The sequence below is a fragment of the Candoia aspera genome, chromosome 7 (genome assembly GCF_035149785.1).
Source record: "Candoia aspera isolate rCanAsp1 chromosome 7, rCanAsp1.hap2, whole genome shotgun sequence".
In the NCBI taxonomy this organism is placed as follows: Eukaryota; Metazoa; Chordata; class Lepidosauria; order Squamata; family Boidae; genus Candoia; species Candoia aspera.
In genome coordinates, this window is record NC_086159.1 from 45,934,339 (window position 1) to 45,959,941 (window position 25,603).

Below are 25,603 nucleotides of genomic sequence, written 5' to 3' on the forward strand. Positions count from 1 at the left end.
ATACGAATTTGCAATAGGCAGAATCCCCATCATATAGAGAAATACATGAAGGAAAATGTGACTGCAGGGTAGAAAAAGTATCACCCCCAAAATGCAGTTTCAATTCCCAAAATAATTTTAATATATACTGAGTTTTAAACTGTTAATTCCAAGAATGCACTAATTATACTCAGTAAGGCTGACACATGATATTTTGTCCTTGATCCCAAAGCAAATCAATCCCACAAAAGAAGGACACATGCTAATAAAAAACAACCACTTTTTAATATTTGAGAAATACAGTCTATGAGAAAGGAAGTAATAAATATTCAAGACTAAATAATAGCATTGAGAAAGATAATTTTACTAAGATGAAGTCAACCACAGTTTGGGTTTTCACACTTGGTCCTCCATTCCATCAGAGACCCTGATTTCATTAACTTTGAATGAAAGTTTGATGCATCTTAGGATCATTTGGTGGAAGAGACATTTGCTTTCATAATGGCAGAAACAGCTAGTTAACATGTCACAGCATGGTCACCTAAGAGATTAATCTTCAGGCATCAGAGAGACCAGCAGCTGGCAATACACTGGGAATGGGCATTGCTGGGAACACCAGAGAAGTGCTAGTCAATCACATTTGGCATTCCTTCATCCATTCTTCAAGGGTTTCCTCCATTTAGGAATGCTTCCTCTTCTTCATTGCTTCTGCCTTGACAGCCAGGCTCTTCGCACAGATGGTCAGGACCACAATTAGGACTCCAACCAGGAATGTGACCGCTGGCCAAAGGAAGCAGTGCAAAAGCACAGATTCATCATGTGTGCGTTGTAACAATACATCATCCGGTCTGTAAGAGGAAAGACAGCGGAATTACAGGAGGGGGGTTGGAATCAGCCATTCATGAACCATAAAGGATATATTGTTTGCAACATCATCCGATAAATGTACTGTAGTGATTTCTCTAAATTTTTCCACCAATCAGATTTTGGGGAAGGAAACTAAATTCATTGCAATTGATTCTGGCATTTTGCATACAGTTCTAATTCTCATGAAACTAATCTTAACATTCTACTAACTCGAGAAAGTCTGGTTCTGGTAAGTCAACACTTTTGTTTTTATTAAATTACAGATTTCTAATGTTAGGAAATATATAGCATGCACACACATACATGATACAATACACATGATTTCATTTGAACCTTTTTTTAAAAATCAGGTTCAAATAAAAGATGTAAAACGAGAAAATAAATAATGAAAGCCATTAAGCAATGTCTGTTGGAAGATAAAAATAGATACCATATATCAACATGATAAATAACAACATAAACAGAAATTGATAACAGAAATTCCAATAACAATGGAAACAGAAATTCTGAAAAAGGGGGAAAGAAACAGTCCACAACTCTTACATTTTCAATAAATTCTCAGATTTTGGAATATCTTTTCCAGAAAAAAATTAAAGAAACAATAATTTGGTAATAAATTAATTATGCAATTTTTTGCTTTCCGGAGGAGCAAAATCAGTTTGGATTGCATTATTCAGAATCAGCGATAACAACTGCTCTCTATTATCTAATCTCTTACTAGATTTGTAGCTGGTCTAGTTCCCAGCTGAGAGTGATCAGGCTTCTATGACACCACACTGTGGATGATGCCAATTGCTGAAGCAATCTGGTCTGCAGCAGTGCCTTGGTTTTAAAAAACCAGGTGTTCTATCTTCTGCCTGGAGGTACTGTCGAGACATTGAGGTATGCTGCTTCACTTCTGCTTGCCACTTTGCTTTGCCAAAGTTTCTAGAGGAAGACTTGTCTGTATGTGTTCACATATGCACAGAAGGCAACAAAGCATCCAATTTGCTGTGCCAACCTTCCAGTAGGTACCAGATATTCCACAGGAAAAATCAGCTTCTCCAAGGAGGAGCAGCACAAATCTTGGTGCCCTAACAGAATGATTTGCAAACATACAGCATGCTAATTTTATCAAGATTACTGCATTGTCTTCCTCCATATACACAACAATGCCAAAGCGTCAGATTATCAGCTAACTTCCATTGATAAGGTAACACAAATGATGTGTTTACAGATAAAAACAACTCTGTTGCTATAGGTAGGGAAGTTAGGTATGACTGGCCCAATGGAACAATTTCTCATGAATGTGGGACTGAAATACACACAACATCTGTGTCTCACTCTTCTTCTCCACCATATCTAGAGCCTTGCCTCTCAATTTCAAACTGAAGACAGCAATTCCATATGCACACCAAATACATATTCACTCAGGGCAGTGACCACCTTCTGGAATTCAGCAGCAAGCCCATTTAAGGAGGAGCATTGTGCATATCTTGGAGCTGAGCTCACATGCAGACCCATCTTCAGATTTGGACCAACTCCTTAGTGTGGATCAGGGATTCCCCCAGCTGCCCAGATAACAGCATTGCTGTAGGTGCCAGCCCTCCTTCCTACATGTAAACAATATTGGTCTTACTGCTCAGGGGCTGGGATCTGCCCCGGGTCTATTGGCTGCTTGAGCTTGTCTCAGGGATGTTTTCTCCTCTCCTGTCACAGGGCACTGCCTTCTGTAGCAATTCTGGTTTGGGCTAGATGGCTGGACACCTGGTTTCCACAGAACCATCTACCTGCCTAGTGCCTCACTTGTACTTTGGAAAGTCCTGATTATGAGACTCTTTATTTCCCCAGGTGAACTGGTCTTGTGCACCTCTTTTGTACACACATGTTTAGCAGTCTTCTCTTTTAAAAAAAATACTGATGCTGTAGTCAATTTAACTAAAGAAAGAGATTCAGGTTCTGCCAGCAATTTCTTGCTGTTTCTGTCACAAATGAGAGCATTACAATTTTCAGCTACTTATGTCAACAAGGATTTCTGCATGGACACATTTTCCACTGTTTTTAGTACTTTGGGGAGAAATACTGTACCATGTTGCCTATGTACTGTACATACTGCTTGGAATATTTCCAGATGCTGCTTGCCAGTTACTCTCAGCACTACAATCCCTGTGCAGCAGGACTTTGCTGAGATTGATAAGATTTCTGCCGACTTCCCTTGACCCCTTAGGCTCTTTCTTAAAATGAGACTCCTGAACTTCTGGAAGACCAGCATTCTTATAATTTATAAATAAATAAAAATCTTGAGCATCAGACATACGAGGTGCATGGAATGAAGCAGGAGGAAGCTCTGATTATGTGCCTGCAAGCTCGTTCCTTGTCCATTCCATACCTTCCTCCGCCCCACCAAATTGTTAGCCAGGATATTCCTTCTGGAAGACCAGTACTACTACTACTACTATTGATTTGTCAGCTACTAATGAATAACTACTAGTAGTAGTAGTTATTCATTAGTAGCTGACAAATCAATAGACTTTAGATGGGATGAAGCAGGAGGTTGCTCTGATGATGTACCTGCAAGCCCACTCCTTCTCCATCCCAGACCTTCCTCTGCCCCACCAACTTGTTAGCCAGGATATTTCTGGACATGGGAATATTGATCTTCTGGAAGACCAGCATTTCTTGTCAAATAGTAGTAGTAGTTGCATATTAATAGCTTACAAGTCAATAGAGTTTAGATGGGCCATGGGATGAAGCAGAAGGGACTCCTGCTCATTTGACATTCTCCTCCATCCCCTCAATATGTCAGCTAGGATATTTCACAAAAATATCAGTCTTCTGAAAGGCTGGCATTCCCAAGTCAGAAATTCCAACAGATCTGTATTCGCTCAGAACATGGAAAAACCCTCCATTTCAAGCACATGCCCAGAGACCCTCAACCCTGCCCTACCATGTTATGAAGACAAATTGATGGTTGTTTTTCTCATGGCAGATGGCACTGGACAAAGAGAGGAAAGGTAATCAGGGGATCAACCAGTCACTGCTTTGAAATTTTTCAATATTAAATCTGTAAGGAAAGCACGCTCACCAGCCTTGTTCCTGAGGAACATTATTGTACACCGCCCAGAGTCACTTGCTGAGATGGGTGGCTACAGAAATCCAATAAATAAATAAATAAGCAAGCTAGACCTTTTTGGCTAACTCAAGGATGGGAAGAATGCATGTTAATCTTGCCACTAGGAAGTGCTTTCAGTTTATCCCTTATTACAGGGTTCCTCAACCTTGGCAACTCTAAGTTGTGCAGACTTCAACTCAGCTTTGCTGGCTGGGGAATTCTGGGAGTTGAAGTCTGCACAGCTTAGAGTTGCCAAGGTTGAGGAACCTGCCTTATAAGACTAAACCAGAACCTGCTCACTTTCTTAATCAACAATACAATATGTGTGGTTTATACCGACAGAGAGACACATAAATTAAAGAGGGATTGTGATCTTTTCACTAGGGGCTCTCTGTCTCCATTTGAATTCAGCAGCTGGTTGCCACTCAAATGAGAAAACAGCCAACTAAGACAACAAAATAAAGGTTGGCAGATGTTTTATTCTCTGAAAGCAGAACAGCCCTTATTACAGAAAGTTCCTTTGCTACAACAAACCAATTATTCTAAGATGGATGACTCCCGGGTACAACATAGTGCTCTACAGGTGGTTATTAACTCTTACATTCTTTTGTTTACCAAACTCTAAACAAATACTTTGCCACACCATTTATCTTGATCCAGAATAAGGGATATCAGTCAGCCATGGTACAGCTGCCAAGTCACAATGGAAAATAAACAGTAGACTTAATTTGGCATAATGGGTGAAGGGATACACATCTGACAAACTGTATTGTTACAGAGAATGAGGTAGAAAGATACGGTACACCTATGGGTATACAGAGATAAATATATATGGCATGAGGATGTGTAAGGGTCAAAACATATTTTCTCATAAGTAACACTGCGGGAAGATTTTCCCCTTCCTCTGTTGAAATCCAGATCTGTGCCAACAAGCTGTGCAAACTCTATGGTGGAATCTTCAACCTTTTAGGGCTTCAGGGTTGCTGTTGAATTCTGAGACTGTTGGGAGTGTGTTTATAGCTGGTTGCCCATCAACAGAGTAGCTGCAAACCAAATGTGGCCAGTCACATTTCCCAGAAGATAGTCTGGTGAGGCTGTATTTGCCACCTGCTAACTCCCCAAGAACAGAGTTCATGTTTCCAACTCAACTGTGGCTAGTACATTTTCAGTTATGATTTTCCTCCTGCCTCCTTTTTATAAGCTATTGTTCAGTAAAGGGAAACATGCCAGAGGCAAAGGCTAAAATGCCAGGCTTAAATTTGCCAATAGAATTTAATCCACAAGTATAAAACACAAGGGGTTCAAGACAAAGCTAACCAGAAGTCTATACAATCAATTCCAACACTGCTGATCACAAAGTAATTAAGACCAAAACAGTGAGCCAGCACTACAACCAAGAGATGGAGGGAGGGAGATAGGCGAGTGGGGGGGGGACTTGAAGAGAAGGCAGTCCCTTATTTAGCGAGGTTCAGGGCTGGGAGGGACCAAGCCAGGAGTGGCTTGGATTGGGCTGGGTCCTCACCTAACAACTGATAGATTCAGTTAACAATGACAATGGGGAGTGCTGGGTTGCCATCGCTAAGTGATGAGGTCACATGACACCATGCTTTGCAACTACATCACTTTGCGACAGAAATTCCAGTCCCAGTTACCATCATAACTCGAGGACTATCTGTACTTGCACAATTCTGATCTCTATAGGTATAGATACATCACGACAGCTAAATATCTTTTCCAAGACCTTCATGGCTGCTCTACCAAGTGCTAGTCTGCAGTATATTTCTTGATCACTTGTTCGTTTACTTTCAGTGGTTGATCGTAAAAGACAGAAGCTATCCACTACTTCAATATCTTCATTGTTAATTCTAAGGCTGGTTGTACCTGTTATGATTAGTTAGGTCTTCTTTATATTTAATTTTAATCCCTTTTTTTCACTGTGCTCCTTGACTTTTATTACTAGAGCTTGTAAATTCTTTGCATTTTCAGCTATCAGGGTAGTGTCATCAGCATAGTGCAGGTTATTGATGTTTTTTTCTCCAATTTTAAAGCCATGTACATCTTCTTCCAATCTAGCTTCCCTTAATATACATTCAGCATATAGACTGAATAATATATGGGGGAGAGTATACCACCTTGATCAGATGCATTGAGTGGCTAAATTTATTAGTCAGAATAGGTGCAACCAGACTCTTTCTGAAATAACCACCATGAAGACTTCAACACACATCAAATGGCTGTTATTTATCAGAAGGCAAATTATTATTAACCACCAGGACTCCTTTTGCTGATTTGCTGTTATAAAAGTGATTGATGAATGAATGGGATACTAGGATGTCCTCCCTGTCTTTTTTTCTGGGAAGATGGGTACATTTCAAATAAAACACTGAATTCTTTGGGGAATGATACAACACACTGCACTCCAGGCTTTTCTAGACTGGCCAATGTTCTAGGCTTTTTTGGTGGGTAGGATAAAAGGAAAGAAATCCTAAACTGCTTCCTCTTTTCCACCTGTCCCCCTGTAAATCTCCTGCAGCTTCAAGGGCTACAGTTCAATCACTCTGCCTACTACCTTCTCTGGGTCCTGCTGTAGCCACTTATTGATGCTGCAGCTCTTCCAGTCATTCTCCAGGTCTCCTCCAGCTGCTCTCACCCAACTGCTGCCACCCACCGCTAACTGTCTCTATTACATACACTGCTCTCAGGACTCACCATGCTCTCTAGCTTCTTCTTCTCCTTCATATACCCACCTTCTTCTCCATCATGCCCATCACACCACTGCTCTCCATGCTACCAATGTACATGGCTGCACCCCATGTTGAGAACACAGGCATTTTCCCATTTCTATGGGTTTCCCCCCTCCAAATACCTCCACCCTTAAAGGTTTCCCCCCTCCAAATACTCTCAGCCTGCATTCTTTTAACAAATGAGGGTTATTTCTGTGTCCTTCCATAACAAAAAAGAACTATGCTGCAGTGAATCACTGTCAATCTCTAAAGCTGCAATTTATTTACTTATTTATTTATTTGCCATTGAATAATCATCAAATTGGTATATTTCATCAGCTGAAGCCAAATCAACAGTAGGTCCATTATCACAGCAAATTACTGAACCCACAATTAGACTTTCGGAATCTCAACTGCCTTTTAGGTAGTGCAGTAATTCTGTTGTCTTGATAACTATATCACAGGATGATCATTGTCTCATGTCTCTGTATGAGGACTGCTCCCAAACCAATGTTTGAGGAATATAATACAAAAAGGTGAGTCAAGTCAGGTCCTTTTAGTACCGGACCCTCACACAATGTATTTTTCAGTTCTTGAAAGCCATCTGGACAACTGGAAGTCCAGTGGACTTCGTCAAGTCAATCAATAGTTGAAGAAGTCATAATGCTGCACCAGCTCTAGAAACATCTAACTCCAGCTTGCTGCTATGCTGACTTGCTTCTTCAGGCCTTGCATTGGATATTTAGTGTCTACCAGCTCCCTGCATCTCCTTTCTGAGACTTGCCCACACTGGCTTTTTCCAAGGGTTGCAGGTGCTCTGGGCTTCTGTGAGACTTGCCAGAGACCTGGGCTTCCCTAGAGGTGGGAGAGAAAGGAAAGGAGTCATAAGCTGCTTCCTGCATTTCCATCCTTTCCTCAGTCTGTCATGTGGCTTCCAATACTGCGACTGAGTCACTCTGGCCACCACCATTTCCAGATGCTACTACTGCAGCCACTGCTGAGTTCCTTGACAATGACATCATTCCAAACACTCCTTTGGTAATTCTCCAGCCAAAGCCACTCTCACCTATTTGCCAACAGTCTCTGCTGCGTATGCTGCACCCAGCACTCACCAACCCTCTCCAACTCTCTACAGTAGCTCCCACCCTGTGGAACATGCTGCCCCCAGAGGTGAGATTAGCTCCATCACTCCTGGCCTTCTGGAAGAACCTGAAGACTTGACTCTGCTGCCTCACTTGGGGTGGAGAGGGGAGTAGTTCCACATGTGGATGGCTGGAATCTTAGACCACTCCTCCCACATACAGGCTGTATCGGATTCTTCTGCCACTTGGACTTTATTCTTATTCTTATTTTTACTCTTATTTTTATATTTATTTATTAAGAGTAATGATATATTTATATATCATATTTATATTGTATGTTTGTTGTTTTAATTGATTATTTTACTGTAAACTGCCCAGAGTCTCCCAATGGGCGAGGACAAATTAAATAAATAAACTAACTTCCTCTTCTTCATGTTCACTTCCTCCATCATGCCCATCACACTAATGTCTTCCATGCCACCACTTTATGCCCAGCAGTGCAGATGGCTAAACCCATTTAGAGAGGTACAGTCATTTTAAAGGAGGAGACTCAAACATTTTCCCTTTGTTCTGTATTTCCCCTTTCCAGAGTTGCAATTGACCATTTTATTCTGAGAGGGCCTACTTGGAGCACAGGAGCATTCTTGGGAAAATGTTGGGTTAGAAGCTGGTGCTTTACCTGGCAGCAGGCAGCTTTCTTTTAAAAAAAAATTTTTTTTTTACAAATCTTTTTTTTTTTTTACAAATCTTTAACAGAAATTAAAGTCAGATAGGACAGGAGCTAACAGATGTTGAAGAAGCCACATTGATGCCTATAAAAATGTTGCTGCCTTTGTGTTATCCAAGTTGTAATTTGGAAGCAGAACCTTTCATCAAATCCTAGGGACCTGCCAGATTTTTTCAGAATCCTCAACTTCATGAAGCACCTCCATGGACTCATCAATGGAGATGGTCATATATAGTCATAGACCTTCATAAATCTGGGTGGTCTTCTCCTACACATGAACAATGACTGAAGGCAAAGATACTAACATAATTGTTCTCCTGAACCTCAATAGATGGCTGCCAAATTTCCTTAATGCCTGACTGGAACTAGTGGTCTTCCACTCATGCCTTTATTTTGACAATAAAATTACTGCAATGCATTTGTCATGAGTCAGTCCTTCTAAGTTTCTCTTGGGGCTGCAACTCCACAGAATTCCTGACTAGTAGGATACAGCTAATTATGAGTGACCCTCCAGTTCTCCTTTCATGAGCCAAGTCAGAAAAAGTTAAAGGACCAATCTCTGTTATACAAAGTGATATAGGCAATGCATTTCAATATACAGCTGTTATTTGTAACAGAGTAAGTTAGAAATCTAACAAACAAATAAAAGAATAAAATATAGTTCTCCAAGCTAACCAGCGAAACTTTTCATAAAAATGAACTAAGTTATGGTTCATATTCCAGTATTAAAACCTCCAAATTCCAGCACAGGTATTTCCCTTCTCTTCAATGATGGACTCAGTTTCAACTAAAGCAATGGGATTACATTAATAATCAAATCCCAATATTTCAATGGATGAGTATGATTCACTCTGGATTCAAACTACAGTTTGGGAAAGTGTACTTCTCCTATTAAGTCTGCAGAATTTGTCTTATTCAGAGAATCTGCTTTCTGTTTTTTGCATATGTGATAGATAAATGCACAATTTTTAAATGGATAATTAAGTTATTAGGGAGTCAGTCCTGTCATTCTTATTTCTTCCCCACCCACCTCTTTCACAATAATGGCTGCACAGCCAAGTCATCCAATTGATGGCCTTTCCCTGCTGCTGAATTGGTGGCAGATAACTACAGTACACTGGTATGAAATCTGCCGTTCGCACTGTGAATCCCTATCTTGTTTTGCCTGACTTTCTTCCTAGGTAAAAAGTGACAAACCTTAACACTTTGTGGCTGCCTTTGAATTGTAACAGAATACAAAAGAAAACACTGTTTTACCATTGGTATAGCTCTGCAATGACTTAAGCCTGTCTCACTTACAGGCTGGGAACAAGATGAAGACAATGTTATGGGGTACACAGTATAGATGATGATGATGAAGAAGAAGAAGAAGAAGAAGAAGAAGAAGAAGAAGAAGAAGAAGAAGAAGAAGAAGAAGAAGAAGAAGAAGAAGAAGAAGAAGAAGAAGAAGAAGAAGAAGAAGAAGAAGCAGCAGCAGCAGCAGCAGCAGCAGCAGCAGCAGCAGCAGCAGCAGCAGCAGCAGCAGCAGCAGCAGCAGCAAACTTGTATGTCATCTGTTGTTTTCAGGGTACATTTATGCTCTGGTTAGGGGCAAGTCAGGAAAGGCCATGAATCTGAATCTTGATTTCACCCTACGGATTTGCCATTCATTCAAGATGAGCTGTATATTCATTCCAAGGAGTGATCTGTATGCTGTAATTGACTGAGATTATGGTTTAGGCATCTGGACTCTTTAAGATGCCTACGGCTACAGTATGAATGACTGCACTATAGCCAGCTGCAAAGAAATATGGGAACCTCCGTATCTATCTTCAGCTTTGTTTACATTAGCAACTTCAATTCCTGCTCTTCAAGCTGTTCATTATGTCTTTCTGGCCAACAGGGAATATAAGAACTTTCCTGTTCCCAATATTATTACTACTAGTAGTAATATTTTAATATGACTGAAGAACAAATTGCTATTTGTTTGTTTTTAACTACAAAGTTATGTTCTCAAAGGCTAGGAGTCAATCAAGACATTATAGCGGAAAAAAAGTCCTACACTCAGGATAGCAACAAGGGATATCTATCTTCATCTATGCAAAATCTAGCAGATTGGCTTCCTAGGAGACAAGGTTGTATTTAGACCTGAGCTCTGATTTAGCTCAACTCTACCCTCAACAAGCACAGAGTACCAAAGAGACAGTGGAGTGGAGACAATATACACAAGTGAGCTTGGAGATGCATGAAGATACTTACCTGAGGTGCTGATTGAAGTAGCAAGTGAAAGGCTGAGAACCCACTTCATCTTCCCAGTAAATCTGCCAGTGCATTACAGTATCAGAGTTCTTCTCATTTTCCCGTTCACAGGGGGGGATGTATGAACACTGTGGAAATAAAAGGTCATTAAATGGTATCTTTTTATTACGCAGCATTTCTACTTGGATCTTCCTTAACAGTTTTCATAATTAAAATTAAACCATATGGTTCAGAAATTCAGCAAAAAGACACATGAGAGATTTAAATGGAGACTGTTGTGAATATTACTATTCAAGAATGGTCACTGAATACTGAAATTCTCCTATTCAAAAGAACTGAATTTTCTCCCTGCCTCCCTGTGCACATCTCCAGCCTTTAATTTTAGGTAGTTACATAAAAAGGGTGAGACACAATAGAATAAATCTGTTAAGAACATAAGAATAGCTCCACCAGTCAGACTAAAGCCTTTCTAGGCACAAATTGCATGTTTATGTAAAAATGAGGACAGAAGCTTAGTAGTTATCTCCCATATTGCATTTTAGAACGATGCTGTCTCTCGAGGTATATGCAGTACATTTAATCAATAGGCTTTGGTAGCATTACCCTACATTGCATTGTACATGCTGATATAAAATAATATTGTATTGCCCAGGGAAGCCCCCCATTCAGTCCAGAATCTGCCCCATGTAGGCAAGGCTGTGATAGGCTTTCCACAGCTAACATTAATTCTCCAGATACCCAATGCACAAATCTTCTCAAACAGGAACACCATTGCTTCTTAAATGAATCATGCCTGGCAACATGTAAGTCAGAGGGGAGACTGTCAGCCCTTTCCTATTGACTAGGGAGAACAAATGTTTGGAGAAAAGCAAGCAGAAAAAGGGTGCTGAGGAAATCTTTTGCTTCAAAAGTAAAGGTCTTCAGTGGTGGACTTGCAATCAGAGTTGTTGATTTGTTTCCGTTTTGAACAGCTTTATTGTCTCTGACATCTTGATGTCTCTGGTAACTGTTTCTAGTTACTTTTTTATCTAAATGTACTGCATTGTGCTAAGCAAACTCAATTTTTGTGTTTAGTTTCCTCTCAAGCTTCAAGCCACAGGTCCCACTTACTGTGGATCTGTGACCAGTCTCCTTGCAGCTTTTTATGGGAGACTGACGTTTAAAGCTTTGTTTGTGATTTTATGCTGCTCAGTGCCTTATTTCACTTGCTTGTTATGGTTTTGGTCGCATGACTACCTAAGATTAAAAGGAAGTTTTCTATTTTTTTTATTTTTAATAGAAAATATTTTTTAAAATTCTACTTTGTGCTTTTCTGCCTCCATTCAAAAAAGGAAGGGGTTTTCTCTGGTCACCTGATCAGAGGTACAAAGGCCAGGAGGTGACACTACAGACTTTAATTTCCTTTTTCATTTCATAATCATCACTATCATTATTATATAACCTTCCTATCATAATCATCACTATCATTATTATATAACCTTCCTATCAACGCAATCCTCCCCTTCCACAAATCAGTCACAACATTCAAAATTCTTCTAAAAGTCCTTCTACAAAATCTCTCCGGAGCACCATCAACAGACACTCATTCACGCTGCTGCCATCCCCTTGGTTGTATATTGGTTGGCGGGGATTCCCATTTTAGATCAAGAGAAGAGATCTGAGGATGAGGGATGGAATGGTTGGTGGGGCTGGCAGGGCAGGGCATGGTTATCTTGGTGGTGTCGGGTAAAGGGAAATATGGTGGGAGACGAGGGGTGGACCGCTTGTGGGGAACACAACCTTGGTGTCTTGTACCAATCTCATGTTCCAGCCCCTTGTACTCATCCCATTTACCTGGTCAGCAGGTCTTTGGAGGCCCAGGTTTTAGGCTGCTGCTTTTAAATGCCAGATCAGCCTGTAATAAGGCTTGTCTTATCGCTGATTTGACTCTTGCTGAGATGGCTGATCTGACTTGTATTACTGAGACCTGGCTGGGGCCAGAGGGAGGGGTTCCTCTCCTGGAAATGTGCCCAGCTGGATATTGAGTGTGGTACCAGCCTAGACTACAGGGCCAGGAAGGGGGTGTGGCTGTTGTCATCAGAGAATCTCTAGTGCCCTCCAGTGGCATCGCTCCACAAGTGCCCAGTTGTGAGACCCTTTTTCTTAGTTTAGGCTTGAGGGACCAGATGGGAATGCTAGGGCTGCACCAGCCTCCCAGCTGCATAGCAGCTTCCCTGCCCAAGCTCCTGGACCTCACCAGAGGGTTGGTGATGGAGTTCTCCGAACGTATAGTTTTGGGGGATTTCAATCTGCCATTCCTGGGGGTGGGCTTGGAGGTAGCTTGGGAGTTCATTGAAACCATGACTTCCATGGATATGTCCCAAGTTATCAAGGGCCCGAGTACAAATAGTGGTCACACACCTGATTTGGTGTTCTTGTCCGAGGGGTGCTTATGTGATCTGGATTGGTGGATCTATCTTTGGTCCCCTTGTCATGGTCAGATCACGCCTTGGTGGCTATGAGCTTCTCTAGGGCCATGCCCCTCCACAGGGAGGCTGGACCTATTAGATCAGTCTGCCCCCAGCAACTGATGGACCTGGATGTGTTTAAGAAGGAGCTGGGGGTTATAAGCGAAGATCTGCTGTGTAGTCCGGCTGAGTCCCTAGTCTCTGCCTGGAACAGGAAGGTGACTGGGGCTTTGGATAGGATTGTGCCCATGCTTTGCAGGGTTCTGCAGGATTTGATACTTTCCCTGCTTCTGCTTAACATCTAATGAAGCCACTGGGTGAGATCATCTGTTGCCATGGGGTGAGATATCATCAGTATGCTGATGATACTCAACTATAAATCTCAGCCCATGGTGAGCTAAGCAATGTTTTGACCACCCTTTCGCAGTGCCTAGAGGCTGTTAAGGTCTGGATGGGGAGCAATGGGTTGAAACTGAACCCTGGCAAGAAAGAATGGCTCTGGGTTTTGGGCTCTTTTGTTAATGGAGAATTGCCATCTTTGGTCCTGGATGGGGTTGCACTACCCCAGATGGACCCAGTGCGTAGTTTGGGGGCTCTCTTGGACTTGTGACTCCCGCTTGAGGAGCAGGTGGCAGTTGTGGCCAGGAGGGCCTTTGCACAACTACAGGTTGTGCGCCAGTTATGCCCTTTCCTGGACCAACAGGCACTGCTCACAGTCACCCATGACCTAGTCATCCCCCGTCTTGACTACTGTAACACACTCTACATGGGGCTGCCCTTTCAAAGTATCCATAAGCTTCAGTTGGTGAAGCAGTGACCTGCATGGTTTTGTGCAAGTCCAGTGACCTGCATGGTTTTGTGCAAGTCCAGATTTGCACATGTGTCACCTGTCTTGCGGGAGCTGCATTGGTTGCCAATTTGCCTCTGGGTCCAATTCAAGGTGCTGGTTATCACCTTTAAACCTCTACATGGCTTGGGGCCAGGTTATATGAAGGACCACCTTTTCCCAGTTACATTTACCTGACCCACCAGATTGGGGAGGTGGGGTATGTTACTGGTCCCCCCCCATCTAGTGTCCATCTAGTGGGACTGAGAAGAGGGGCCTTCTCCATGGGGGCTCCCTCCTTGTGGAACATCATCCCGGCAAAGATAAGATTGGCCCCCACATTAATACTCTTCCGAAAGGCCCTGAAGACATGGTTTTGCCAGAAGGCCTGAGGATCCTGGGTTGATGTGGAGCCCATCAAGTAGTTTGTCTGAATGTATTGTTGCTGCCAGGGGGGTGGGGGTATAGTGGGTTTTGTATCTGAGGTTTTATTCTTGTAAGCCACCCAGAGTCACCATGAGTGAGTTGGGTGGCCATATACTGTAAATCTCATACATACATACATACATACATACATACATACATACTCCCAGTCTACTGGCTAGTACGTGTTCTGGTGTGGGATCCCTATTTGTCCCACATCTTAAGGTTAAGGGAGAGGGTGGAAGATAAAACCATCCCATAAGCATATAGGTGGTGGCTACAACAATTATCAAGAAGCTGCACCAAGGGAGGAAGGTGAGCTTGGGCCTGTAAAACACTGTGGATTTCTGGGAAAGGAAGGTTGAACCCCCAGTCTTTCAACCTACAGGCTCAGCTTCCAGCTGTTACAAATACATAAATATAAAAGATGCCATTTTTATTTCTAATCAAAATTAGAAATTAGATACAGATCTAGAATGTGCATGAAATCTAGCAGTTGCCTTGTGAAATATAATCAAATTTAGCAAGCATTATAGTGAAGTCTGGTATTAACGCTCTGGCCATTTTCTGGTTGAGACAAACAAGGAATTAGCAACACCGAGGGACTAGGACTAGGGAGTCAGTCTGCCACAATTTTGAGATAGTCATTATCTCTCAGCGTAGCCTCCGCCCAGAGTTTTTATGAGTGAATGAGAAAAAAAGTTGGGATGCCCAGGCAAAAAACCAAAGACACACAACACAAACCTATAGATTTAATACTCAGCTCATCTGTTAGTTCACCATTAATTATAATTATCACAATAATTTCTCTGAGAACTTTGCTGCCTGATCATCAAGAATTTCTGAAAGAGATGAATGGCTCAAATAAAAACTCAGAGTAGAACTCAGAGGTCTTTCAGGAGCCCATCAGCAAAGAACACTCCAGAATTTCTCTTACTTTCTATTTTTCAGGTGGAGAAGGTTTTTGCCAGTCATGAGACTGAACATTCTGGATACAGCACGAGAGGTTGCAAATAGACAAGGCAATGAAATATTATATATTTACCTAGCAGATGGCTGCCTGGAACCTTCTTTTTCTAGTCCCCACCCACCCCCACCCCAACCTCCCAACAAAATAAAAATACATTTTGTGCTCTCTTGGAGATAAAGTCATAGGCATGTGTTTCAATGTGTGACTGTTCAGTAGAACCAATGCCCAGCTGACTGTAACCACATGCACTGGGCATCAGCATTGATGAACATTTACAGTGTTTATACCATATCAGTCTAGGCCAGCATTCTCTACTCTGTTGAGTATGATTTCTCCCATCAAAACGGAACTTCGTCCCAACCCAGAAAGGTGAAATAATTTGAATACTAATACGAACAGCAAATATTCTTTACTATGAAAATTGTAAAGTTGAAAACCAATGCAAAAGCAAAAACGTTCAACCAATTTTACCCTTGTGCTTCCCAAAGCTGTCCATCTCAGGCACAGACTAATACACTCATATATAAAGGTCACTTAAATGGTGACTTTAATTTCTCTTCAGAACTGAAGCTTCTTTAATCCTTTTTTTTAAAATTCTCTTTTAGGAAATTTATTCTATATGATGCAGCTTAATTTTTCTTAACAAGCAATATGTATTGAGGCTTTTGCACCAATGTATCTCACAGCTCCAATGATGCAAGGCTCAGGAAATAGCCTTTTGTCCTACAATTCTGTGATACTTGCAGGAATATATGGCTGGAGTTATAAAATTGAATCAGACTGTGATATTATAGAAACTGGAAGATATTTTTATTGCTCCAAGCAGTGTCTTGGGAAGATTTCAAATGGCAGTTAATTTGGTGTTCTGTGTAGGCACTTCTAATGAGCTCAAAGTACACATTTTGCCACAGTATTAATTTAACAGATGGTAGATAACCCATTGAAGAGTAAAAGGATGAGAAGAATTTTAGTAAAATTTTAAGTCAAACAATTCATTTAAAAAAAAATCTATCTAGCTGAACAACATACCAGATTAGCAGTCTTCAGTTTTCCCTAATCATGCACTATGTGAGTTGAAGTCCAACATATTTGGAGAAAATCAGATTAGAGAAAACATTACGAGATAATTAATGGCATATTTAGGGAAATAACCAGCTGATTCACAAATGCGTGTCTCTCACTTGACTTGCAAATGTGAATGAATAACACCTTGGGATTGTTTTTAAACGATGAAAAGTGAAATAATTTTAATGAATAAATGAACTATTATATATCTAACATCACAGGAACCTTCACATTATCAATTCCACTAACATTTCAAACACGGTACCTTTCAGTGGACAGTCAGAGTAACCAATTGGAATACAACCTTCTTTAGGAAACACAATGATCATGGTTACAGTTACTGTATGTGGCTTAGTAGCTCAAAATTGTTTTTGACAGCCAACAAAGACATAATTCTAATATCTCTCAATTGAGGTTGAATATGCTTGAAAGGAATCCTGACAGAGCAGGGGTTCCGGATCCTGGGAGTATTTGCCCCTTCAGAATTCAGTGCTACACGCTGGACCTGTGGGGCTTACTTTTATGCTCTTCCCCCTGAAACAAATTCTTCTATAGACATGACTAGACTGTCCCCAGAATTATATGCTACAGTTGGGAGACAATCTTTCTGAATATTCTTCCTTGCCATCATTAAAGACTGGGTAGTAGAGTACGTGTTTATTAACACCTACACGAGAAGCAATAACCTAGCCACATTTCAGAAGAGACTTCCAACGTGAAACAAAAGCAATACTTTAGCTTTGGGTTATACATTACTTTAAATTTAGGCTGCAACCCTATGTAATCATATGGGGAAATTACATAGAAGGGAGCATGCAGATGACAGCATGACCCACAACGTATCTCCAGTAGTTAATTCTTCTAAGTTTTGTCTAACTGAATTATCTCCAATGACCTTTACTTAAACAAATATTGCCTGTATTCTGTATTTTATTTTATTTTATCCATTCAATTGTGTCCAATTCTCAGAGACTGCCTGGACAAGTCCCTGCTGTTTTCTTGGTAAGGTTTTTCAGAAGTGGTTTGCCATTGCCTTCTTCCTAGGGCTGAGAAAAAGCAACTGGCCCAAGGTCACCCAGCTGGCTTTGTGCCTAAGGCAGGACTAGAACTCACTGTCTCCCAGTTTCTAGCCTGGTGCCTTAACCACTATACCAAACTGGCTCTCATTCTGTACTTAGTTTCATCCAATTAATTAGGACAGCACAAGCCAACAGGATGAATGTTTTTCTCTAATACAGGAAAAGGTAACTATTTTCAGTTTATGGGCTACACCTTGCCTTTGGGTGCCTTTGTTTTTGAGGTAAACTCAAAAAAGTAGGAGCAAATGGAACAGAAAAGTAGAAAAGGCAAGTGGATCTTTTAAAAGGTCTTTTTAAAACCTTGTCCTCCAAAAATGGAAGGAAAGGAGAGAGGGAGGGAGGGAGGGCTATGCACACTTTAAAATATAGGTATATTTTACAACTTTTTAAAAAGTCCTTCAATATCTCCAAGTTCTTACCAAAAACTGTGTGAACGCAATGTGGAGCATTACAGGGCTCATACAGGCTACAAACTGCCTGTCTCTTTTTTAGCACATATTGTCATGTTCGTGCATATGAAAATTCTTGCAGTTTATTTTCTGTAAATGCCACCTTCTGAAACCTTTTATTCCTTGCCATTATTCTTTATACTTCAAAGTCGAGTCATACATCTTTTAAGCCATGGTTTTGCAGCCAGAACTATGTGATAAATGGAAGGTGTGAGTTCCAAGAAGGACTGGATAATTTTTCGATTCTTTTGTTTAGGAGCAGCTTTCGTAATGGGAAAGCCTTCAACCCTCATCATTCTACAAGCTTTCACTCATATGTACAACATATTTTTGAGCCTTTTAGATTTCCTATCTTTAACATGGCAACATAAAGAGCTTCACTAAGCAGAGGAAGAAAATTGTATCTGGACAGAATAGCTTCTTCTCCTTTTTTGATCAGTCACATCCTCAATCATCTTCAGTGCTGGACCCTGTAAGGAGGGCCAGACCTTTCAGTTTCTCAAGATCCATTTTTAGACTGTTTGGTGCATGAAGCAAAAAGACAAAATGACATCTCTGTTAACATGCGTAAATCTCTTAATTTTGCTTTCTTTTTCCAAATGCTTTCTCTCGCTTCATTATTTTTGGAATATAACTCACTTTTCAAGGTGGTAAATAAAAATAAAATCAAAAGACTATAGAACTAGTTTATGTTCAAGGGAATGCTCTTTGGATGATCTGTGCCATGCAGTGAACTTGGACTGCTTCCTAAATTTGCCATACACTTATTAACAATTTTTCAACTTTTTTTACCCAAGTTTTTTTTTAGAGCCATATCTGCCTGACTGTGCAGATACTGAGCACTTTCTATACATTTGGATTGGAAGACTTACATACAATTTACTGCATTACTCTGGGAATTCTAAGACACCATGACAAATCTCAGCACAATTGTTCTAGCATTTAATTAAGGAAACTTTCAGTTATGAGCCAAATATAAAGGAAAACATTTGTATTTTCCTTTATATTTGGAAATATACAAATATATTTTCCCCAAAATACAAAAAATTCAAATCAACTTTGACAATAGCAGAGCTTTTTTGACCACCCTGCCCAACTGTGGGACTCACTGTCACCCCGGTGTGACAGTCATCTAGTGTTACTCTTCCAAAACTTTTGAAGGCTGCTTGCTAATATGAGGCTGAAAGCATGAGCCATGCTAATCCCACTGACGACCTGGATTTTCCCAGCCTAGCTTTCAGGATGGACAATTCTCTGATATGTCAAAGACACAGGTGTCTGCCACTTGAAGAAAAAGAACTTAAAAAAGAAGATAAACAGATTTTTAAAAAATGACAAGAAAAATAAAATGGGGGTAACAAGAATCCTGGTTTAGTTTTCATTTATTTATGTAGACTTATAAACATTTTGATAGGTAAGTTATGTTATTATACTTTTAAACTATCCAATTTTGGAGTTGTGCACAAATAAATTAAAAATGTAAAATACCCCCTTTTGAAACAGCAGCAATAATAAAAATAAACACAACCCCTAATATTGAAAGAATTACTCTATCCTCAATCCTTGTTTTCCAAGCTGCTTGAACTTCATTGCTGTTAAAACTCAAGGCAAAAGTCCAATGATAATCTCCTTATAGAATTTCTAAGCAGTTCTTGGTCTTAGCTCATTCTGCTGTTTCAGAATCTCAGATAAGGCAAATTCTAGAAAAACAACCAAGAAAAATGGTTCATTACCAAGATTGCATTCTGATCCTAAATCTGCAGCGATGAAGTGATTCAAGAAATCCAAAAACTTAACTGTACATGAAGAAAGTGGCAACATTAGAAACAAAACTATTATTTATGATTAGTTACTCCTGCTTAGCACTTTTCAGTGCCCACACACTTCAGAGGCATTATCTAAAGGTACTTCTTATAGCATCTTATAAAATGAATTAGTATCTCCCATGTAACAGGCTGAGGAGGATGGCAGCAGCAGGCAACAGATGCTCATGGAGATTAATTAATCTAAAAGTCTTTCCCCACTTGCACCTAGCCAGGTCATAGACATGCCGCAGCAATTTTTTTTTTTTACTGTGTCCCATGATGTCTTCAGCAAAGGATCGTTACCTTGTCGTGGTGCTGGAGCTTGAGCACCTCAATGATACCATGAGCTAAATCGTGAAGGGCCACCCAAGACGGGAAGGTCGTGACAAAGAGGTCAGACTAAATGCAATCCCTGGGGAAGGTAATGGCAACCCATCCCAGTATTCTTGCCGTGAAAACTATATGGATCAGTACAACCAGAGATATGTCAGTATACCATCAGAAGATGAGATCCCCAGGTCAGAAGATGGTCAAAATGATACTGGGGAGGAACAGAGGATGAGTTCAACTAGCCCCAGACGTGATGACGCAGCTAGCTCAAAGCCGAAAGGACAACTAGCGGCCAACGATGCTGGTGGTGAACGGCGAATCCGATGTTCTAAGGATCAACACACCATTGGAACCTGCAATGTAAGATCTATGAGCCAGGACAAATTGGATGTGTGTCATGTTCATCGTTCCAATGTTCTGAATACATCATAACGTTTCGCATGTCACTTTCCTGATCCGTGTTTGCTGAGTGGAGATTTCCAGCCATGCCAGGCTGTAATCTCCTTACTGTAACTGTGGAATGTATGTTTGGGTTATGGAATGTGTTCAAGGTTACGTTCTCAGGCCGATGTGGTCAACGGTTGCTAACACCTGGGAGGGGGTGGTTGCTAAGCAGGAGCGAGGGCGGGACCGGGTTTGAAGCGAGGGTTTTTAGTTTGTATTTGGCGCGCTTTTGCTCATTCTCAGCTTTCTTTGTATTTGCACACTATTCTTTCAATAAATCAGTTTTCATTAAGAACCCGCTTGTGAGGCTGAGTATGTCAGAATAAGGCAACCATTACAATGTGGTTATTGGTGAGATGTCAAGATTAAAGATAGACATTGTGGGCGTCAGTGAACTGAAATGGACTGGAATGGGCCACTTCACATCAGATGACCACCAGATCTACTACTGTGGACAAGAGGACCACAGAAGAAATGGAGTAGCCTTCATAACTAATAGTAAAGTGGCTAAAGCAGTGCATGGATACAAGCCAAAAAACGATAGAATGATCTCAATTTGAATTCAGGGCAAGCCATCTAACATCACAGTGATCCAAATATACGCCCCAACCACAGATGCTGAAGAAGCTGAAGTAGAGCAGTTCTATGAGGATCTGCAGCACCTACTAGACAACACGCCTAAAAGAGATGTTATTTTCATCACGAGAGACTGGAATGCTAAGGTGGGCAGTCAAATGACACCTGGAATTACAGGTAAGCATGGCCTGGGAGAACAAAACGAAGCAGGACATAGGCTGATAGAATTTTGCCAAGACAACTCACTCTGCATAACAAACACTCTCTTCCAACAACCTAAGAGATGGCTTTATACATGGACTTCCCCAGATGGACAACACGAAATCAGATTGACTACATCCTTTGCAGCAAAAGGTGGCGGACATCTATACAGTTGGTAAAAGCAAGGCCTGGAGCTGACTGTAGTTCAGATCACGAACTTCTTCTTGCACAATTTAGGATCAGACTAAAGAGATTAGGGAAGACCCACAGATCAGCTACATATGAGCTCACTAATATTCTTAAGGAATATGCAGTGGAGGTGAAGAATAGATTTAAGGGACTGGACTTAGTAGATAGGGTCCCAGAAGAACTATGGACAGAAGTTCGTAACATTGTTCAGGAGGCGGCAACAAAATACATCCCAAAGAAAGAGAAAACCAAGAAGGCAAAATGGCTGTCTGCTGAGACACTAGAAGTAGCCCAAGAAAGAAGGAAAGCAAAAGGCAACAGTGATAGGGGGAGATATGCCCAATTAAATGCAAAATTCCAGAGGTTAGCCAGAAGAGATAAGGAATTATTTTTAAACAAGGAATGCGCGGAAGTGGAAGAAGACAATAGAATAGGAAGGACAAGAGACCTCTTCCAGAAAATTAAAAACATCGGAGGTAAATTCCAGGCAAAAATGGGTATGATCAAAAACAAAGATGGCAAGGACCTAACAGAAGAAGAAGAGATCAAGAAAAGGTGGCAAGAATATACAGAAGACCTGTATAGGAAGGATAACAATATCGGGGATAGCTTTGACGGTGTGGTCAGTGAGCTAGAGCCAGACATCCTGAAGAGTGAGGTTGAATGGGCCTTAAGAAGCATTGCTAATAACAAGGCAGCAGGAGACGATGGCATCACAGCTGAACTGTTCAAAATCTTGCAAGATGATGCTGTCAAGGTAATGCATGCTATATGCCAGCAAATTTGGAAAACACAAGAATGGCCATCTGATTGGAAAAAATCAACTTATATCCCCATACCAAAAAAGGGAAACACTAAAGAATGTTCAAACTATCGAACAGTGGCACTCATTTCGCATGCCAGTAAGGTAATGCTCAAGGTCCTGCAAGGTAGACTTCAACAATTCATGGAGCGAGAATTGCCAGATGTACAAGATGTAAACCCAAGCTGGGTTTAGAAAAGGCAGAGAAACTAGGGACCAAATTGCCAATATCCGCTGGATAATGGAAAAAGCCAGGGAGTTTCAGAAAAACATCTATTTCTGTTTTATTGACTATTCTAAAGCCTTTGACTGTGTGGACCATAACAAATTGTGGCAAGTTCTTAGTGGTATGGGGATACCGAGACATCTTATCTGCCTCCTGAGGAATCTGTATGACGACCAAGTAGCAACAGTAAGAACAGACCACGGAGCAACGGACTGGTTTAAGATTGGGAAAGGAGTACAGCAGGACTGTATACTCTCATCCTACCTATTCAACTTGTATGCAGAACACATCATGCGACATGATGGGCTTGAGGAATCCAAAGCTGGAGTTTAAATCGCTGGAAGAAACATTAACAATCTCAGATATGCAGATGATACCACTTTGATGGCTGAAAGTGAAGAGGAACTGAGGAGCCTTATGATGAAGGTGAAAGAAGAAAGTGCAAAAGCTGGCTTGCAGCTAAACCTCAAAAAAACCAAGATTATGACAACCAGCTTGATCGATAACTGGCAAATAGAGGGAGAAAATGTAGAAGCAGTGAAAGACTTTGTATTTCTAGGTGCGAAGATTACTGCAGATGCTGACTGCCGTCAGGAAATCAGAAGACGCGTAATCCTTGGGAGAAGAGCAATGACAAATCTCGATAAAATAGTTAAGAGCAGAGACATCACACTGACAACAAAGGTCCGCATCGTTAAAGCAATGGTGTTCCCCGTAGTAACATATGGCTGCGAGAGCTGGACCATAAGGAAGGCTGAGAGAAGGAAGATTGATGCTTTGGAACTGTGGTGTTGGAGGAAAATTCTGAGAGTGCCTTGGACTGCAAGAAGATCAAACCAGTCCATCCTCCAGGAAATAAAGCCAGACTGCTCACTTGAGGGAATGATATTAAAGGCAAAACTGAAATACTTTGGCCACATAATTAGAAGACAGGACACCCTGGAGAAGATGCTGATGCTAGGGAGAGTGGAGGGCAAAAGGAAGAGGGGCCGACCAAGGGCAAGGTGGATGGATGATATTCTAGAGGTGACGGACTTTCCCCTGGGGGAGCTGGGGGTGTTGATGACCGACAGGAAGCTCTGGCGTGGGCTGGTCCATGAAGTCACGACGAGTCAGAAGCGACTAAACAAATAAACAACAACAACAACCCCATGATGTAGCTTTACTGTGTCTGTCCCCAGCTCATAACTGAAGCAGCTTAAACTCTCAGTTCTAGTGTTTCAGTGTGCAAGTAGGGTTTTTCCCCTTTATGTGGCTAACAAGCTACAGCAGATTTACCCTGAGTACAGTCTGTTCCACATCATCAACCATTTCATTAGTAGCTGCCAGGTGAGCCTTAGGGGATGGGATCAGTGCCTCTCTATAGGCTGCTGTATATAGGCTGCTCTGATCACTGTCCTCTGCATTCTGCTTTGGGAAATGGAAGAATGGAATCTTTCAAACTGGCTCTCCTCTCTACAAGCCATGTTCCAAGCTAAATCCTTGTCTTAGATCCCTGGATCATACCAGTGATGGCAGTGGGAGGGCAGTGGATAAGAAGAGAAGCAGAGATTTGTTTGAAGAGTAAAGAGCCGCCTCAACTTCCCCTTTACTTGCTGCCCCTCCCAACCTGGGCAGCTTATCCCGAGGCTGGAAGAAGAGAAGCACAGGGGGGTTCAGTTCTGACACATGGCACCCAAATGAACTTCATTAATTGGAACTGATTTTCTGTGATGTCGTAAGCAGCGGTCTTGCCTGTCAACACCATTCCAGCTAGGTAACAGATCCCACATATTTCTGGTTACAATCACTTATAATCCCAAAGCAACCCCTTTGAATCAGGCTCTGCTCAACCTCCACTACAGAGCTGAAACAAAACTCTTGGTGTTGCTCAGCTGGAGAGGAGAGTAGAAGCAAAGGGGATTTAGAAGAAATTAATATTCAGGCATATGATAGAAAAAGACCACAGGAAAACGGGTAGGTCGTTTAGATATGGATGGTCCGGTCTGCCTGTGGCCGTGTGTTCTAACCCTTCAGAACGTTCAGTGCGTTCAGGGCTCGCGCGGCTCTAACTCCGCTCGCCCCGGAGCGGTCACTGCTGCCGCAACCTTCGCAACTTTTCGAAAGAACCAGAGAGCTCCTATTTCGGGTGGAATCCAGCTCCTCCACCCGTAGGTGGTTCAGTCCAAGGCCAAGCCCAATGGACAGAATGGCCCGGGTGACGGACACCTGGGAAGCTGCTCTGGAACTCCAGAAGCGGCGCAAGTTCCCGGCAGCTTTTGCCCAGGGACGCTACGGCGGTCCTGGGGCAGGCCAGTAACAAGAGTGACTCACCCACCTACTCCAGAGACAATTCCGAAATTCGGGGGTTCAGTGCCAAGAACTGGTTCTCTGAACTACATAACTCTCGTCCTGCGCCCGCTGCCAGCAACAGCCCAGCTCCATCGGTACCATCCCGGTAGCTTCCGCACCCACGGATGCCCCGGCGACTCCGTGCTACCTGCCTCCCGAGTAGCGCCAGATCTTTCATTCCAGCGCCCAAGATCAGCCTTCCCACAGAAGTTCCGCCCGTTCGCCCTCCAGCCCTACTTCCCTAACCCTGGCTCCGAGCTGGCCCAGGAATAACCCGGCGTCCTTTCGCATATGCCCAGACGCAATCCGGTCGGCCAGTGCCTCCGCGCCTTCTTTGCGCTTGCTCCACGCCGGGGAAGGCGCTTACCTTTGGGTTGGTGAGGAGCTGATGCTCGTCCGGGTGCAGGAGCGCCCGGGCGTTGGATTCGGAGTTGTTGACGTAGATCTGGAGGCAGGGGTACAGGGACGTGCCCTTGCAGTCGGCGCCGCACGTGAACGTGCACTCGAAAACCTCGCTGATCCGTTGCACCGACAGCACCGTGCAGTTAGCCGCCTTGCCTTGCAAGTCCTGCAGGGCCGGGTTGAGCCAACAGAAGCCCAAGATGAAAAGCGACAAGATGCCAGAAACGATGAGGAACAAGCCCAGCCGGATGCTTTTGTCTTCAGCTTCGGTGTATTCGTAAGCCACTCTGATCTTGGCCATCGCCCCGCCTAAGAACATGGAAAGCGGCGG

The 25,603-nt window shown here is 42.1% G+C and overlaps 1 protein-coding gene across 1 annotated transcript; it reads right to left on the reverse strand.

Moving 5' to 3' along the window:
- Positions 1 to 523: 523 nt before the first annotated feature.
- KCNMB4 (potassium calcium-activated channel subfamily M regulatory beta subunit 4) lies at positions 524 to 25,603 on the reverse strand. Its single transcript, XM_063308802.1, has 3 exons — positions 25,238 to 25,603; positions 10,708 to 10,835; positions 524 to 827 (listed from the first exon to the last, which is right to left on the reverse strand). The coding sequence occupies exons 1-3, from the start codon at positions 25,589 to 25,591 to the stop codon at positions 659 to 661; spliced, it is 651 nt and encodes a 216-aa protein (XP_063164872.1). The 5' UTR covers positions 25,592 to 25,603; the 3' UTR covers positions 524 to 658.

What these genes read in the sequence shown, in the direction of transcription:
- KCNMB4 (XM_063308802.1), bottom strand. Translation starts at nt 25,591, where the DNA reads ATGTTCTTAGGCGGGGCGATGGCCAAGATCAGAGTGGCTTACGAATAC. An exon ending in AGCTCCTCACCAACCCAAAG is followed by an intron (nt 10,836 to 25,237) that starts GTAAGCGCCTTC and finishes TTATTTCCACAG; the next exon opens with TGTTCATACATCCCCCCCTG. An exon ending in TACTTCAATCAGCACCTCAG is followed by an intron (nt 828 to 10,707) that starts GTAAGTATCTTC and finishes TTCCTCTTACAG; the next exon opens with ACCGGATGATGTATTGTTAC.